Source organism: Nyctereutes procyonoides, unplaced genomic scaffold (assembly GCF_905146905.1).
Source record: "Nyctereutes procyonoides isolate TBG_1078 unplaced genomic scaffold, NYPRO_anot_genome, whole genome shotgun sequence".
NCBI lineage: Eukaryota > Metazoa > Chordata > Mammalia > Carnivora > Canidae > Nyctereutes > Nyctereutes procyonoides.
This window is the reverse complement of record NW_026575043.1, coordinates 27727904-27745548: the sequence shown is the minus strand read 5'-3', so window position 1 is coordinate 27745548 and position 17645 is coordinate 27727904. Positions and strand designations below refer to the sequence as shown.

Here is a 17645-nt window from a genome sequence, read left to right as displayed (position 1 = left end):
TCTCTTTCAACATTTTTCTGTGCTATTTATAATCTATATCATTCTTAGAACTATAAACAGTATAGTGTGTGTTGTGGGTATGCATGTCTTGGTGATAAATGGTTTTATACTGTATTTATTATTCTTAACCTGCCCTTCTCATGCAGTATGTCTTGGAGATCTTTCCACATTAGTACACGTAGATCTATGATATAGAAGTTTTAAATAACGACATAGTATTCCATAGTATGTGTATACCATAGTTTAGTCAACCATTGAAACCAAATTTCAATATTTCCAGGAATCTCTTTTTTCTGCTCTATCTATAAGCAGTGCTGCTGTAAGACATTCTTAGACATTCTCTCTTAGGTTCATCTGTGACTATGACTTCATAAGAAATGGGCCATAGAAATGTGTGTTTTTATGGATCTCGCCAATTTGCCCATTAGAACATCTGTAGCAATATACATTCCTTTTCTATATCCTTGATCTAAATTATTACTATTTTTGCAAAACTGGTACATGAATCAAAGCGACTTGTTTTCTGTCTAGTTTCTAGCTTCATAAAATTCTTAACAGTTCCCTATCCATTGCTAGTGTCTTTCCACGCTATAGTGAATATTCTTTTATTTGTATCTTTTTTTCTGTATATTTTTTTGCTATCACTTCAATATAATTTTGGCAGAAAGAGGAAGTGAGCACATGTCTTTAAACCTCTGACAGTCCTGAACTGTCACGGATGCTGGATTATTGGCCATGAGTACTACTAACTTGCTCTTGCATGCCAGCCTCTACATTCCCACAGTTCAGATTTGTGTCTTATCCTAAATCTCTCTGTGTCATGGACCTTTGGGGCACTCTTAAAAGCTTGAAATGGCAAATACAAACTTGATGAATGCTAAGATTCTACTGTACTTTGTGTAGAACGATAATTAAACAATGTAAACTTTCCTAGAATCATTATTAAATTAGGAACCTCAACATAAAGAAATGTAATACTAATGATTCTTGAAATCTTTATTTTTAGGTATTAGAATATTTAAATGACCTGAAGCAATATTGGAAAAGAGGCTATGGGTATACTATTAATAGTCGATCCAGCTGCACCCTGTTTCAGGATATCTTCCAGCACTTGGACAAAGCAATTGAACAGAAACAAAGGTAAAAACTTAAAAAAGTTGTTTTTGATGTGTATTCTCTTGAGTGCCTAGTTAAGCTTCTGGAAGATGTTTTATAATGGGTGATTTTAAAAAAATAAGTATTGCTTGTAATTTTTAAAATATTTTAATATAATCACTAGGCTTATGAACGAATTTGATGACATAATGTGAGTTATAAGATGTTTAAATCCTTCGTGCAACCCAGGAACTAGAGCATTACTAATTCCTATGTGCAGTGGTTCCTATTCCTGTCTCCTCTTGCCCCCTCTGCTCCTCATCCCATATAATTTGTTCCTCTCAAGTTGGTGGATATCATTGCTTTGCCTCTTTAAAGATTATTTTTATTATAAATGTATGTGTGCAAAAAGTATGTTTAGTTTTGCTCAGAGTCAGATGCTCATTGTCTTCTGGGACTGGATTTTCTTTTTTTCTTCCTTCAGTGTTACAGTTAACATTTTCATCATGCTGTATATACTATAAAGTCAAAAAATAGACATTTTTACTATAATACAATATTCAGTAATATATGATACTCAGTAAAGAAGTACCACAGTTTATAGTATCTGGTCAGTGGACATTTGGGTAGTTTTTTTTTTTCTATTATAAATAACATAATTATACATGGCTTCTCGTAGGAATTGCAGAATGTTTTTATTTGGAATGAGGGTTTCTCATGGAAAAGCCTTTGTTAACATACTTTTCAAGGTTTAAAATAAAAAAAACTTTTTATAATTTAAACCTGTGATAGAACCTGAGCCCTATATTATTTGACAAATATGCTTCTGTGAAAGCTTATACATTCAAAATTAGAGACAAAAATGCTATAAAGATTAAGAGAGAGACTGAAGATTGTCTATTTGATTGTGTTTTCAGTATTATGTTTCTCATACATGTAGAGAGAATTTGTGTTTGTGTGTGTGTGTGTGAGAGAGAGAGAGAGAGAGAGACTCTAGTTTATGGAATTTTGTTGGGTTTGATGGGAGTTAGGGAAGAAAATTATACTGAGTGTTTAGTTTCTGCTACCAGACACTTTGTGGGTAGAATAGTGAAAGCAGTTTCCATCTTTGAGGTAGGTATTAACTTCTTTCCTATTTAGATTTATGAGTGGTTTATAACCTGTAGATTTCATAAGGTAACAGATTCTTGCTCTATCTGTTCATTGTTATTTATGCCATTGTTGAATGGCAAACTGAAAATTGTGTTGGAAAGGTTCTTAAATAATTTTTGTAAAAACTTAGTAAACAGTATTACTATTAGTAATATAATTAGTATTTACTATTATAATTTGATACCAGGTTTAAAGTTTAAGTAAGATGTTTATTATTGGTGTTTCAAAATGAGTATTTATGTACACTGGAAGCTATGAAACATTACAGAGAGAAGTTAAAGATGACCCAAATAAATGGAGAGATATACTATCTTTATGAATTGGAAAACAAGTCGATCATCTATAGACTGAATGCAATCCCTATTACAGTCTCAATAGGTCTCTTTATAGAAAATGAGAGGTTTATTCTAAAATTTATACAGAAATGCAAAGTACCTTGAAGAGCTGAAACAATTTTGAAAAAGAACAAAGCAATAAAAACTCATAAATATCTCACTTCAAAACTTACTATAAAACTATAGCCATAGAGAAATAAATCAGTGTCAATAACCAAGTCAGTAATAGACTCATATATAGTCAATTTTCGACAAAGATGCCAGGGGGTAATGCATTGGAAAAAAGGATAGTCTTCAACAGATGGTGCTGGAACAATTGGATATCCGTATGTTAAAAAATGACACTTAAACGCTTACTTCCTGCTACACACAAAAATGGGTCATAGATTTAAATGTAAAATTGGAAATATTTTGGAAGAAAATGTAGGATCAGTGACCTAAATATAAGAGATAAAACTATGAAACTCTTAGAAGAAAACGTGGGAATAAATCTTAATGATCTTGGATTAGGTCAAGATTTTGTAGCTAAAACACTCAAAAGCTTGATCCATCAAAAAATTTGATACAATGGACTTCATCAAAACAAAACATTTTGCAGTTCTAAAAACACTATCTGGAAAATGAGAATATAAGCCATAGATGTGGAGAAAATATTTGCAAAATATACATATTTGATTAAGGATTTGAATCCAGAATGTATAGAGACATTACATCTCAATAAAGAGACCAACCCAGTTTTTAAGAAGGGCCTGAAATTTTAACAGACAGTTAAAATAACTCTGGCAAATAAGCACGTGAAAAGACACTCCCCATCGTTAGGTATTAATAATCACAGTGAAATGCCACCAGTATGCCCCCTAAACTGGGTGTGAAGTAATAGGAAAAAAATATATTGATCTCTGCCCCAGATTCTTGACGTAGGGCTCCTGAAACCATGTAATTTCTTGGGTGATCCGAATGTCTTTTGTTCTAATGAGGCAGCTCTGGGTGGGACCCTCGAGAGCTCCAGGATGAGAGCTTGTCACTGAGAGAGACCAAGCCATGATAGAAGCTTGGAATTTTCAGACCTGAGTCCCAATTTTTTGAGAAGGGAGGAGGACTGGAAATGGAGCTAATGATCAGTCCTGCCTTTGTGATGAAGATGTCATAAAATTCCAAAAAAGTTTGAGGTTTATGGCATTTCTGGGTTGATGTAGATAAACAAGTAGTGGTGCCGAGAGTGACTTGGCCTGAAGAGGGCGTGGAAGCTCTGTGCCCCATTCCATGTACCTGGCCCTTCCCATCTCTTCCATGTGGACATTCTTCTGTGTCCTTCATATCCTTTTATAATAAACTGGTAAATGTGTTTCCCTTAGTTTTGTGATCTGCTCTGGCAAGTTAATAAACTGAGGGGGAGGTCGAGGGAACCTTTGATTTGTAGCCAAGTTGAACAGAAGTGGATAGCCTGGGACCTCCTCCTAGAGGAGGGTGAGTGGTGGACAATCTCCTGGGACTGAGCCCTTCCTGGACTGTGACGCTGTCTACAGGTACACAGTGTCAGAGGTGAGTTAAATGGCCGGATACCTCACTGGTATCTCAGTGAATTGCTTGGTGCAGGAAAGATGCCCCATGTTTGGTGACCAGAAGTGGTATGAGTGTGATAGAGTGGGAGAGTACAGCAGAAACACAGGAGGAAAAGGCTGGATGTTCTTCTTATTCACTGGCTAAAATTTAAATTAAAGCAAAAAAAAAAAAAATAGATCGTCCTAATTGTTGGCAAGATGTATAGAAATTGGAAACCTTATATATACATTGCTGGTGGGAATGTAAAATTTATACAGTCATTTTGGAAAAGTTTGGCAGCTTCTTAAAAAGTCAAACATCTACCATATGACTTAGCAAATTTAGTTCTAAGTCCCTTACAAAAATGAAATACATGTCTACACAGACTTTTATGTGACTGCTTACTGCACTATTATTTGTAATAGCTAAAGACTGAAAACAATTCAAATGTCCACCAGCTGATAAACGGATAAACACAATGTGGTATGTCCGTATGATAGGATACTACTCACTCGACGATGAAAAAGGATGAACTACTGACAGGTACAACAAAATGAATGACTTCACAAACATTATTCTAACTGAAAGAAGTTGGTTGCATTATACATTGAATGGTTCTGTTTGTTTGAAATTTCTAGAAAAAGCCAAACTTTACAGTTGAAAGTTTTTTAATGGCTGCCTGGATCTGGATGTGGAAGCAGAGATTGACTCCAGATGGGTACTAGGAAGTTTTTAGGGCATAGAAGTGTCCCAAACTGGATTGTGAGGATTGCACACATAGCTGTTTCTAGTCAAACAATATAGGTATTTAGTAAAAGGAAAAAAGGGGGTGGAAATGAAATAATCTTTTGGCAAAAGTGTAAGTAATTTTTAAAGAGTTTACTAATTCAGAAAAATAGAGTCTTTCATTAGAAATTTTTTTACAAGATGACTCTAAAATGTTTATGACGTGATTACGAAAAATGTGTTTTAAAATTATTAGTTCACTTCTCTGCCTTAAATACATTGTAAAATAATTGAATATTTTTTAAAAATTAGGGTTCTTGCAGTTACGTGGAGGTGATCATGATTCCTATAAACAGGACAACTTCATTTTATTTTTTAAACAGAGTTTATTTTTTAGAGCACTTTCTGGTTCACAGCAAATTGAGTAGAAGGTACAGAAATTGCCCACATACTCCTTGCCTCCACATGTGCACAGCCTTCCCCACTACCATGGTCTCATGCCAGAGTTCCTTTTTAAAAACAGTTTTGAGAAATAGTTCATACATCATACAGTTCACCCTTCTTTTTCTTTTTAATTTTTTTTAATTTTTATTTATTTATGATAGTCACAGAGAGAGAGAGAGAGAGAGAGAGAGAGAGAGAGAGAGGCAGAGACACAGGCAGAGGGAGAAGCAGGCTCCATGCACCGGGAGCCCGACGTGGGATTCGATCCCGGGTCTCCAGGATCGCGCCCTGGGCCAAAGGCAGGCACTAAACCGCTGCGCCACCCAGGGATCCCTAGTTCACCCTTCTAAACTGTATGATTCTGTGGCTTTTTAGTACATTCAGAGTGGTGCAACCATCACCACTATTTTTTGAAGGATTGATTGATTGATTTAGAGCATGTGTGAGCTGATGGGTGGGGGGCAGAGAGAGAGAATCTCAAGCAGTCTTCCCGCTCAGCGTGGAGCCTGATGTAGGGCTCTGTTGCACCACCCTAAGATCACGCCTTGAGCCAAAAATCAAAGAGTCAGTCGCTTAACTGACTGAACCACCCAGGCTCCCCTCTCTAGGAAGTTTTATTTGTTTTTATCTTAAAGTGAAATTGTAGTTTTTAGCTTTTTTTTTTTTTTAAGATTTTATTTATTTATTTGAGAGAGAGAGAGAGTGTGCTCAAGCATGAGTGGGGGAGAGGGGTGTAAAAGGAGGGAGAAGCAGACTCCCCTGCTGAGCAGGGAGTTGATGTGGGGCTTGATCGCAGGACCCTGAGATCATGAGCTGAGCTGAAGTCAGATGCTTATCTGACTGAGCCGCCCACTTAGCTTATCTTCTTATAATTTGCTTATCTCACAGATGAAACACAGGGAAAAATGCAACTAATTGATTGCTTCATTATATTAGGTAGCAGCTGACTCTCTATACTTAGAAGCTAATGAAGCTAATTTTTGTGCATGGCTTGTGGAATCAGATGCAGTAATACAGAGGCAGTGTGATGCTGTAGGCAGATAATTGGACTTTAGTTTGGGTCCGGGTTCTGATTTATTGATGCTGCAGACTCCAACCTTGCGAAAGGAGTTGCATCTCCTGACATACAGGATGGTTGTGATAATGAAATGAGATGATATCTTTAAAGCACTTATATATTGAGTTGCTTTCATCGGTAAGATGAGGAAAGTCTACTCCTTTTGGATGATTTCAACTTTGTGAATTGAAAAGATTCATTCGACAGTATTTTAAAACACCTGCTGATATATGTCAGGCAATGTTATAGGACCTGGAAATGGTGATGAGTAAGACCAGACTCATTGCACTTGTGACCTTTATTATCTAGAGAAAACAGAAATGCATATAAAAGCTCCAGGTAATTGTATAACTGTGTGAGATTGTGAAACAGTGTAAAACGTTAAAGGAAGGATGGTTTGACCTTGTACGACAGGAAGTCATCTTGTTTTCTACTGGTGGAAAGAGAATCCGTAATTGTTAAGACAGTAGCAGGTGCTTTTCAGGGACGGGTTATCTCTGTACTAAAAGACGGATGAGATTTTAACAAATATTTGTGTAGCTGATTCAAGATTAAATCATCTTAAATAGATAAAGGAAGAAAGCGTTTTTAGAGACTTCTATTAGATTTCTGTCCAAAAACAGATTGATACGGATTTTATGAGCAGTGCTCAATTTAAGAGTACTTCTAAAAAAAACTGACATAGACTCAGCAAAGAGAATATAGTATAATTTTTAAAAATTAATAGACTTTGTTTTTCAAAGCAGTTTTAAGTACACACCAAAATTCTCGAGTTCCCATGTACCATTCCCTCCTCTACCTACACAGCCTCCCTCAACAGTAATACCACATGCCAGTGTGGTAGAGTAAGATTGTAATAGTCTTTTATCTTTGTACTTTCTCTGATCTGTTCTATCAAAACATTAACCTTTTTTTCCTGTGACTCTTAAAATATTTCTTGTGTTTGGATTTAGAGTCTGTGAGTGTGTTTATATATGAGCAATATTTTGTCATTGCTGTTTGAGTGAAATGTCTTCACCTAATTCCAGAGTCCTCAGGTTACCCTTGCGCTCCCGTCCTTCCTCCACTCCACACTGATGTGCTACTGTCTGCCTTGTTATATTGATGTTAAAACAGAGATGCTCTTCAGTGTTTCTGAATATTTCTTCAGCATAGTTTTAAGAGCTTGGTTTTACTTTTCACAGAAATGTTGATTGGCAGCATTTTGGCTGAGTGTAACTGTGCTTTGAGTTCATGGTCCTCGACTCTTATTAGGACCTTGAATTTTATTTTCCCTCTTGAACCATCACTACAGTGATGGGATTAAAGTTTAAACCAGTGCATCTACTATTTAAGCAGATTTAAGCAGCTTTTGCAATTAGGCGGCTGTGATTAGAAAAACAGATTGGAGGGCGTCTGGGTGGCTCCTTCAGTGAAGCATCTGCCTTAGGCTCAGGTCACGATCCCAGGATCCTGAGATTGAGTCCCACATGGGGGCTCCCTGCTCAGCTAGGGGTCTGCTTTTCCTTCTGCCCTTCCCCCTGCTTGTGGTCTCTCACTCAAAGAAATAAATAAAATCTTTTAAGAAAGAAAAGCAGATTGGATTTACAGAAGAGATAAGACCTATCATATTTCATTCTACTCTTCCCTTCCCCATTATCTCTGTTGATGTATTTTTATATTTCTAGATTGGGGAAATTTTTTTTGAATATTTTTTTATTGGAGTTCTGTATGCCAACATACAGCATAACACCCAGTGCCCATCCTGTCAAGTGCCCCGCTCAGTGCCCATCACCCAGTCACCCCGTCCCCTTCCACTACCCCTTGTTCGTTTCCCAGAGTTAGGAGTCTCTCATGTTCTGGCTCCCTCTCTGATATTTCCCACTCAGCTTTCTCTCCTTTCTAGATTGGGGGAATTCAGTAAGGAATTCAATCCGCAGGAAGTGTCCTGCTTTTTTTAAAGTAAGGTTTACATTCTGAACTGAAATTGCTAGCCTCATGAGGGCTTTCATTTCATCATGGGTACTCTCAGACACCAAAACCAACTGCTGTAAATACTTGTTACTGCCATTAAAGTCTCATTAATTTTTTTGTCTTATCTTTTCATTGACTCTCAAATCTGATATTTTGAGATCTCATTGTTGAAGGAGTATGGTTTTTTGATGTTGTGTAGTTCCACATTTTAACATTAGATGGCAGCATTGAAATACACCTGTGTTGGCAACAAGTGGTTTTTGGTTTTTTAAATAGCTTTTTGGTCAATTACTTAGACCATAGGAATGGGGCCATTCTTTCTTTTAATGTTCTTAGAAATGTGTGCAGATCTCAAGTCCTCAGAACCTTTTTGCTGGTCTTTTTTTCCCTTTCTGACGTCAGGGTTCCACGGAGCCTCAGGAGGTATCCTGGAGAGCTCTGCTGGTGCTGCCTGTCAGAAGAAACAGTCTAAGTAAAGGTTAAAACTGGGGCTACCTGGCTGTGCTCTGAGTCCAGCTTGAAATGTCCAGCTGACTTCTGGAAAGACTTTCTGACTGTCAGGGGACCTCAGGCCTGTGATGCCTGGTACTGTCTTTCAGCGTTCCCTCCTCGGTGCTGAGCACCGGCGGTGCTGAGAACTGCAGTTGGTGGTCGGGAAGCATTAAAGGAACATCTGAACTGCTCCCTGTTCTCCCGTGTCCCTGTGCTCGCCCTCGCTACCATCGTCCTCCCACAAGCTGTATCGTGCTGGACTCTGCCTCCGTCACCTACATCCCGTCACCCCGTGTGTTCTGGTTTGCTTTTGCTTCCAGTTTTCTGTCTGGTCCTTCCACTTTTCTTTACCCCCCTCCACCCCCAACTGCAGGGAACAGGATTCAGGCTAATACCTTCGTCCTGGATTGCAACAACTGCCTCCTGTGTGCTTCCCTGATCTGTGTACTCAGACTCTACTCCAGTGTCTTAGGCAGGCAGTTGAGGGTAAACATTTAATTACTGTCTCAAGGATCCCATGTCCTAGTTTGGAGGATATATTTATGTGATAGCACTAAAACATGGTTGTTAAAAAAAAAAAGTACTAAAGGAGAAAATTAATTTGAACTGTGGAGTTTGGTAAAGGCTTGATGGGAGGAATCCTTGAGGTTGGTCACAGAAGACTTTCACTAACCTTAGCATGTCCACTCTTGTTTCAGTTTCTTAAAAGCAGTTTTACTGACGTAGCATTGATGTAAAGTAAATGGCACCATTTCAAGTGTGCAGTTTGCTGAGTTTTTGCGTGTATATGTATGCACGAAGCTATCGCAAGATAACAGACTATGCATCACGTGTGAAGATTTCTTTGTGGCTCCTGCTCCCTGGAACACAGTCCTGATCTGCTTCCTCTCCCTACAGATGATTCTTCCTGGGCTCTTACAGAATATGGGACCGTATGCTGTGTACAGTTCTTGGTTTGGCTTCTTTCACTCAGCGTAATGGTTATGAGATTGATCCACGTTGTTGTGGGTGTCCATAGTCACTCCTTTTTAAAGCCGAATAGTGGGCAGCCCAGGTGGCTCAGCGGTTTAGTGCTGCCTTCAGCCCGGGGCGTGATCCTGGAGTCCTGGGATCGAGTCCCATGTCGGGCTCCCTCCGTGGAGCCTGCTTTTCTCTTTGCCTGTGTCTCTGCCCCCACCCCCATTAATAAATAAATAAACCTTTAAAAATTTTTTTAAAAAGCCGAATAGTCTTCCACAATACAGATACACCACAGTTGGTTCATCCATTCTGCTTGCGATAGACATTTAGGTTGGTTGCAGTTTAAGGCTGTTACACATGAGGCTGCGGTGACTTTTGGTTGTCTTGGTGGGACCTCTGCTTTCGTTTCTCTTGGGTAGCACCTGGAGGTAGGCCAGCTGCGTCATGTGTAGGTGACTGTTCACATTCTTAAGACACATCCACATGCGAGAGTTCAGTTATTCTCCGTCCTGGCCACACTTGATAGGGGAGGGCTTTTTGGCTTGCGCAGTTCTGGTGGGTGTATAGTAGCTCCTCACTGTAGTTTTAGTTTGCATTTCCCTAAACATTCCTGATGTTGGGCAGGTTTCCGTGAACTCATTTACCGTCCCTGTGTTTCCTTGGGTGAAGGGTCTGTTCCCATCTTTTGCCATTTTGTAATCGGGTTATCATCTTTTATTTTTGGAAGACTTCTTTGTATATATTCTAGGTACAAGTCCTTTTCAGGCTTATGCCTTACAAATATATTCTTCTAGTTTGGGTTCACCTTTTTGTTTCTGTGATCGTGTCTTTTGGGGGCCGATTTTGCCCCACCCCCCCCAATGGAGGCAGTTTCTCCTGAACATCTGTTTGATACCCCGTACAGTTTGAGGTTTTCCTGGTCTGACTTATGGGATGTAGACTCTTCCTGGCCCTGTGTTAACTTTGGGAAGTTTTCTCACCTGTCCTCTTCTGGTGTTTTCCCTGGATTTGGATAGTTTCTCCCAAGCATGTGTGGATCGGAACCAGCCGAAAGTCGAGGGGAGTCTCTGAACATCTCTCTTCTCTGGAACTCTGCCCTGTGAACTCCGGCCAGTGTGGCCTCTCTAGGTTCTCAGTCCCGTCTCTGCTCAGGAAGGACATCAGGCTCTGTTCGTCCGGGCTCCCCTCCGCTGTGCTGCTGCCTGGAAGCTAGGTGATGAGCTGCGAGAGTCCTTAGGGTTTACCTTCCCTCCCTCAGAACTGCTGCCTCCTTTGTTCTTTCTGGCTTTAGAGGAATTGAAGGCAGGAAGGTAAACCCAGTCCCTGTGGCTGGAAGAAGTTATTTGTATTATATTTTTGCTGGAGAAAAAACTTTATGCTTAAGACATTGTAGTTCTACATTTGTCCTAAGCTGTCCAACTGATGCTTCTCCGAATTCCTCATTGGAGCTGATGCTTCAGTCAGATGTGTAAGAAAACTTAAGAAATATATTTTTTTTCCTGGTAATTTTCTTCCCAGAGCATCTCCTGTCTCTCTCACTTCACATTTATTTGTTACGTTAAGTATGGGAATTGTCTGAGTCGTCTAAAGTTTGATTTGATATTCCTGGATCGTGTTTAAAAACACACTTTGTGTAATATTAGTTAAATGTGAAATGTGAATTAAGAGCATAGAAAGATCTAAGCTGAGTACATTTAGAGCAAAAACATGCAATTATTAGTTGTTTTTCTGGGTGAGCTTTTTGAATGACTCTAAGTACCTTCTTAAGATATTTTACCTAAATGGAACACATACATAGTCATCAGTCCTCATTTAACAACATAATTGTAGACTTCAAATCAAATTTCGTTTTTTATTGAAGATTTGATAAAATCTTCTTAACGACTTACATAAGCAAAAGGGGCTGTTTGGAGACCTACATTCCTATCCTGCTAGATAGCTTTCAGTAACACACATGTCTTTTTCTAATTTTTAAAATGAGAGGGCTTGACCACATCTCAACCCTCAAACGTTAGGGTCCCAATTGTGTATTTCTGAAATATATTAGCACAGATTACTCATTTGTGTTCTTATATTTGTATTAATGGTTTACATTTTCCAGGTTTTTTTTTTTAAAGCTAATGTGCCTATCTCTTAAAGTGGTTTTGTCACATTTGGAAAATGTGACATTCCAAGTTTAATGCATTTTATCAGAAGGAGAGAGCAGAGTTAAAAGTGTCCTATTTCATGTCCTTGTATTCCTTGTTCTTTGGGAGACTGTTCTGCTAAGAGTTCTAAAGAAAAAATTGTCCTTACAAGTCTGGGGATATGAGTGAATTTGAGCAATGTGACTGTTAGAAATCTGTGTTCGCTGATGGATCAGAATATACAGTCAGAATGCAGGAAAATAGGTAAGTTCAAAGCAAATTTAAAAACATCTGAATTATTAACTTGAAATTAAGTATGTAAATATTAAACATCTATTTGTTTAGACATTTTAAATATAGGGGTAAAATTATTAGACTTCCGTGCATGGGATTTGCAGGAGATACAGATGTGGGATGGAAGTTTCGCCGGCTGTTCCCAGGACAGCAGGCTGTGATACGGTGCACAGAGATCCTGGGGATGCTAGAGTCTGAACTCCCACAGCTGTGTTCGTATTTTTATGGGCACGTGCATTTCTCTGGGGAGAAGTCCCATTCCTTTAGGCAGAGTCTCAAGGGTTTTATGTCCCCAAAAGTTAAAAGCTACAGGTGTGGTAGGTCTTTTTTTTGTTGTTGTTGTTTAAAGATTTATTTATTCATTCATTCAGAGAGAGCGAAGAGAGAGGCAGAGACCCAGGCAGAGGGAGAAGCAGGCTCCATGCAGGAAGCCCGACATGGGACTCAATCCCGGGTCTCCAGGATCACACCCCAGGCTGCAGGCGGCGCTAAACCGCTGTGCCACAGGGGCTGCCCGGTGTGGTAGGTCTTGAACCTGCTCACCTCTGGTTGTCTTGGCAGCTCCTCCTAAAAAACGTTTACATCTTTCCGTCAAAAGCATTCTTTTGTTAAAGATAAAAACTTGGTTCTTTCTGTCCTGACATTCCGGACTTCCCGACTTTGTTTATAGAGAGAGCTACAGGGATGGGGTCATAGAGTGGAATGTGGCCATCTTTATGCTTTCAGCAATCTTCTGAAAAAAAATTATGTGCAGTGATCTTACATTAGGAGTTGAATAAACTGAGGAGTGATTTTTTTTTTTCCACATTCTTTCTCCTTTTATCCTCCCATACATTATATTCTCTGTTATTCTGGCCCTCTACGCCAACACACACGCTCCCTTCCTCAGTCAGACACACACACGTTCCTACCTGTGTTCTGTTGCCAGTATTTTGGGCTTAATCATAGAGCAGCTTTGCTTTGAAGCTTGGGAATGAAACCCAGAAACGTTCTTACGCCACCCATAGGACTTAAGGTATGTTCAAGGAGAAGCTGATTTGATTGTTTCAAATATCAATTGGGCCTGTACTGATTAGAGTAAATCACTTCCTAGCAGATGGCCTAGGACACTTGTAAGATTTATTGTTACAAGATAGAGCAAAGGGCAGTGTGTTTTTGAAATAAAACCAGCTTACTTCAGAGAAACTACTGGTTGACTGTATAGAACCTGGCACATACCTTTAATGGCTTCTGATGAAATATGGACCATAAATAAATCCTCCTTATGTATTTGCTTTGACATCGTTAGAGTTAGAAAAACAGACAAAAAGCCTTTTTTATGTGTATACACACACACTCCACAACTCCTTAGCCTCCTCTAATTGAAGATCTCCAAGTCCCCACTCTTAGCATGCAGATGTGAGGTAGGACAGAAATACAATATGTTTTTCCACTTAATCTAATGCTACTTAACTCCGTCAAAGAAAATTGAAATGTGAGTGAGTCTTAAAAGAGGACAAACAGGTATAAGCTTGAACAGCTGCTTAAGAGGGATTATATTAACTCTTAGGAGGGAGAGTGTACTCTTTCTGGTCACGTATATTCCCATGGCAGCATAGTTTGTTTCTTTGTAATGAACTTTATTTTTTGGAGCAGTGTTAGGTTCACAGCAAAACTGAGCAGAAAGCAGAGTTCCCATAAACTCCCTCTGCTGCCCCAGCGCAACCTTTCTTACTGTTGCCACCCCACACCACAGTGGTACCTTTATTATAACTAAAGACTTACACTGACACAGCATCATCACCAGAGTCTGCGCTTGACGTTAGGGTTCACTCTTGGTGTTGCACATTCTCTGGGTTTGGACACATTATACTGTCTTTAGAGTTTTGTCTTTCCCAGAATGCCATGTATTGGAATCCTATAACATGTAGCCTTTTCAGATTAGCTTCCTTTACTTCGTAATATGCATTTAAGTTTCCTCCACGTCTTCTGATGGTCTGATAGTTTAGCACTGATACTTCATTGTCTGGATATGCCATAGTTTATTTCCCCATTTTTACCTATTAAAGGGGATCTTGGTTGGTTTCAAGTTCTGACAGTTAGGAATAGAGCTGCTGTTAACATCCATGTTTAGGTTTTGTGTGAACATAAATTTTTTCATTGTTTTTAATTCATTTGCATAAATACCAAGAAGCAGAAATGTTATATGGTAAAAATATGTTTAGTTTTGTAAGAAACTTCCAAACTGACTTCCACAGTGGCTGTATCATTTTGCTTTCCCACCAGCAGTGAATGAGAGTTTCTGTTGACAGCATTTGGTATTGTCAATGTTCTGGATTTTTCACTCTTCTAATAGGAGTGTAGTGGTGTCTCGTTTTAATTTGCAATACATAATGATGTATGATGTTGAATACCTTTCATATACTTAACATCCGTTTGTCTTTTTTGGTGAGGTGTGTGTTCAGGCCTTTTACTCACTTTTTAATTTAGGGTTGGATGTTTTCCTATTGTTGACCCATAAAAGTTCTTTGTATATTTTAGATAACAGTCCTTTATAAGATACGTCTTTTTTAAAATTTTTTTTTATTTAGTTATGATAGTCACACACACACACACAGAGAGAGAGAGAGAGAGAGAGAGAGAGAGAGAGAAAGAGAGGCAGAGACACAGGCAGAGGGAGAAGCAGGCTCCATGCACCAGGAGCCCGACGTGGGATTCGATCCTGGGTCTCCCTGGGCCAAAGGCAGGCACCAAACTGCTGCGCCACCCAGGGATCCCTAAGATACGTCTTTTGCAAATACTTTTCTCACAGCCTCTGACTTGTCTTTTTATTCTCTAGACATTGTCTTTAGTAGAGCAGAAGTTTTTAATTTTAATGAAGTCCAGCTTATTAATTTTATCTTTCCTTGGTCATGCCTTTGGTGTTGCATCTAAACAGTCCTTGCCATAGCCGGAGTCAGTCACCAAGGTTTTCCCCCAGGTTATCTCCGAGGAGTTTTATATAGTTTAAGGTTTACATTTGGGTCTATGATCCTTTTTTGTGAAGGGTGTAAAGTCTGTGTCTAGATGCTTTTTTTTTTTTTCCATGTGGATGTCCCGTGCTCTAGCACCATGTATTGAAAGGATTGTTTTTGCTCTATTGTATCATCTTTGCTTTGTCAGACATTAGTTGACTCTATATATATATGGGGGTCTATTCTGGGCTCTCTTTTCTGTTCTGTTGGTCTGCCTATCTGTATTTTCACCAAGACCACAGTATCTTGATCACTGTAACTTTGCAGTAGGTTTTGAAAAGTGATAGTCCTTCAGCTATGTTCTTCTCTTTCAATATTGTGTTGGCTTATATGGGTCTCTTGCTTCTCCATATAAACTTTAGAAGTCCATTTGTTGAAATCTACAGAATCACTTACTGGGATTTTTTTTTTTTTTGATTGTATTGAATCCATAGATCAAGGTGGGAAGAACTGACACTTGGACAGTATGAGCCCTCCTATCCATAAACATGGAATATCTCTCCATTAATTCAGTTCTTTGATTTCTTCCGTAAGAGTTGTGTAGTTTTCTCATATAGATCTTGTACATATTTTGTTATTTTATACCTAAGTATTTAATTTTGGAGGGACTAATAAAAAATATGTTTTTAATTTCAGATTTCTAGTTGTTTATTGTTGGTATATAGAAAAGCAATTGACTTTTATATATGAACCTTGTATCCTGCACTTGGCTATATGTACTTATTTGTTCCAGGAGAGTTTTTTGTTGTTGTTGTTGATTATTTAGATTTTCTACATAGACAAACATGTCATCAGCAAAGCCAAAGTTTTATTTCTTCCTTCCCAATAAGTATACCTTTTTTGGGAGGGGTCTCATTGTGTTACCTAGGACTTTCAGTGGTGAGAGGAGACATCCTTACCTTGTACCTGATCTCAGCAGGAAAGCTTTGCATTTTTTACCACTAAGTATGATGTCATTAACTATAGCTTTTTTGATTTTTTAAAGATTTTATTTATTTATTCATGGAGACACAGAGAGAGGCAGAGACACAGGCAGAGGGAGAAGCATGCTTCCTGCGGGGAGCCCGATGTAGGACTCGATCCCAGGCCCCCCGGGTTCATGCCCTGGGCCGAAGGCAGATACACAACCACTGAGCCCCCCATGTGCCCCAGCTATAGCTTTTTGTATATGTCCTTTATCCAGTGGAAGAAGTTCCTCTATTCCTAGTTTGCTGAGAATTTTATCATGAATAAATGTTGAATTTTGTCTGGTGCTTTTTCTGAATCTATTGATAATACAATTTTTCTTAAAGCCTGTTGATGTGATTGTTTACATTAATTGATGTTTGAATGTTGAGCCAGCCTTGACACCTGAGATAAATCCTACTTGGTTGGGGTGTATAATTCTTCTTATACACTGTTGAATTCCATTTGTTAATATTTTGCTTAGAATTTTTGTGTGCATCTATCTTCATGTATATTGGTTGTGTATATATAGTTTTTTAGTAGTGTCTTTGCTTGGCTTTTGTATTAGGATAATATTGGTCTCATAGAATTAGTTAAAAGTATTCCCTTTGCTTCTGTTTTCTGGAAGAGTTTGTAGAAAACTGGTAGCATTTCTTCCTTGGAATTGGTAGGGTTCACTGGTGAATCCTTCTCAGCCAGTGCTATTTTGGAAGGTTATTAATTACTGATTCAATTTCTTTTTTTTTTTTAAAGATTTTATTTATTTATTCATAGAGACAGAGAGAGAGGTAGAGACACAGGCAGAGGGAGAAGCAGGCACCATACAGAGAGCCTGACGTGGGACTCGATCCAGGGTCTCCAGGATCACGCCCTGGGCTGCAGGTGGTGCTAAACCGCTGCGCCACCAGGGCTGCCCTACTGATTCAATTTCTTAATAGATACTGGCTTATTTAGATCATCCATTTTAGTGTTAGTTTTGGCAATTGTGTCTTTCAAGGAATTGGTCCATTTCATCTAGGTTATCAAACGTGTGGGCACAGAGTTGTTCGTAATATTCCTTTATTATCTTTTTAATGTTCATAGAATCTGTGGTGATCTCTTTTCTGATACGAGTAATTTGTGCCTTCTCTCCTTTTTCTTAACCTGGCTAGAGGCTTATTGATTTTATTGATCTTTTCAAAGAACTGGTTTTTGATATTATTGATTTTTCTCTGTTGCTTTTTTGTTTTAAATTTCATGGTTTTCTGCTTTTATTAAATTTATTTTCTTCTGCTTACTTTGGGTTTGATCTGCTTTTCTTTTTCTACATTCCTAAAATGGAAGCTTAGATAGTTGATTTTAGGTCTTTCCTCTTTTCTAATATATACATTAGGTGCTATGAAATTTCCTATAAGCACTGCTATCACTGCATCCCACAAATTTTTGATAAGTTGTGTTTTCATTTTCATTTAGTTCAAAATGTTTTTCTTTTGAGATTTCTTCTTTGACCCATGTGTTATTTAGAAGTATGTTGCGTAATCTCCAAGTATTT

General features: G+C 38.5%; 1 protein-coding gene across 2 annotated transcripts in view; it reads left to right on the top strand.

The window, feature by feature from the left end:
* Positions 1 to 17645, top strand: part of MINPP1 (multiple inositol-polyphosphate phosphatase 1) — a 44595-nt gene that overhangs the window by 16733 nt on the left and 10217 nt on the right. For both annotated transcript variants that reach the window (XM_055323234.1, XM_055323235.1), the window contains exon 4: positions 1007 to 1140. In XM_055323234.1, coding sequence (XP_055179209.1) covers positions 1007 to 1140 — 134 coding nt within the window. The remainder of the gene's footprint in view (positions 1 to 1006; positions 1141 to 17645) is intronic.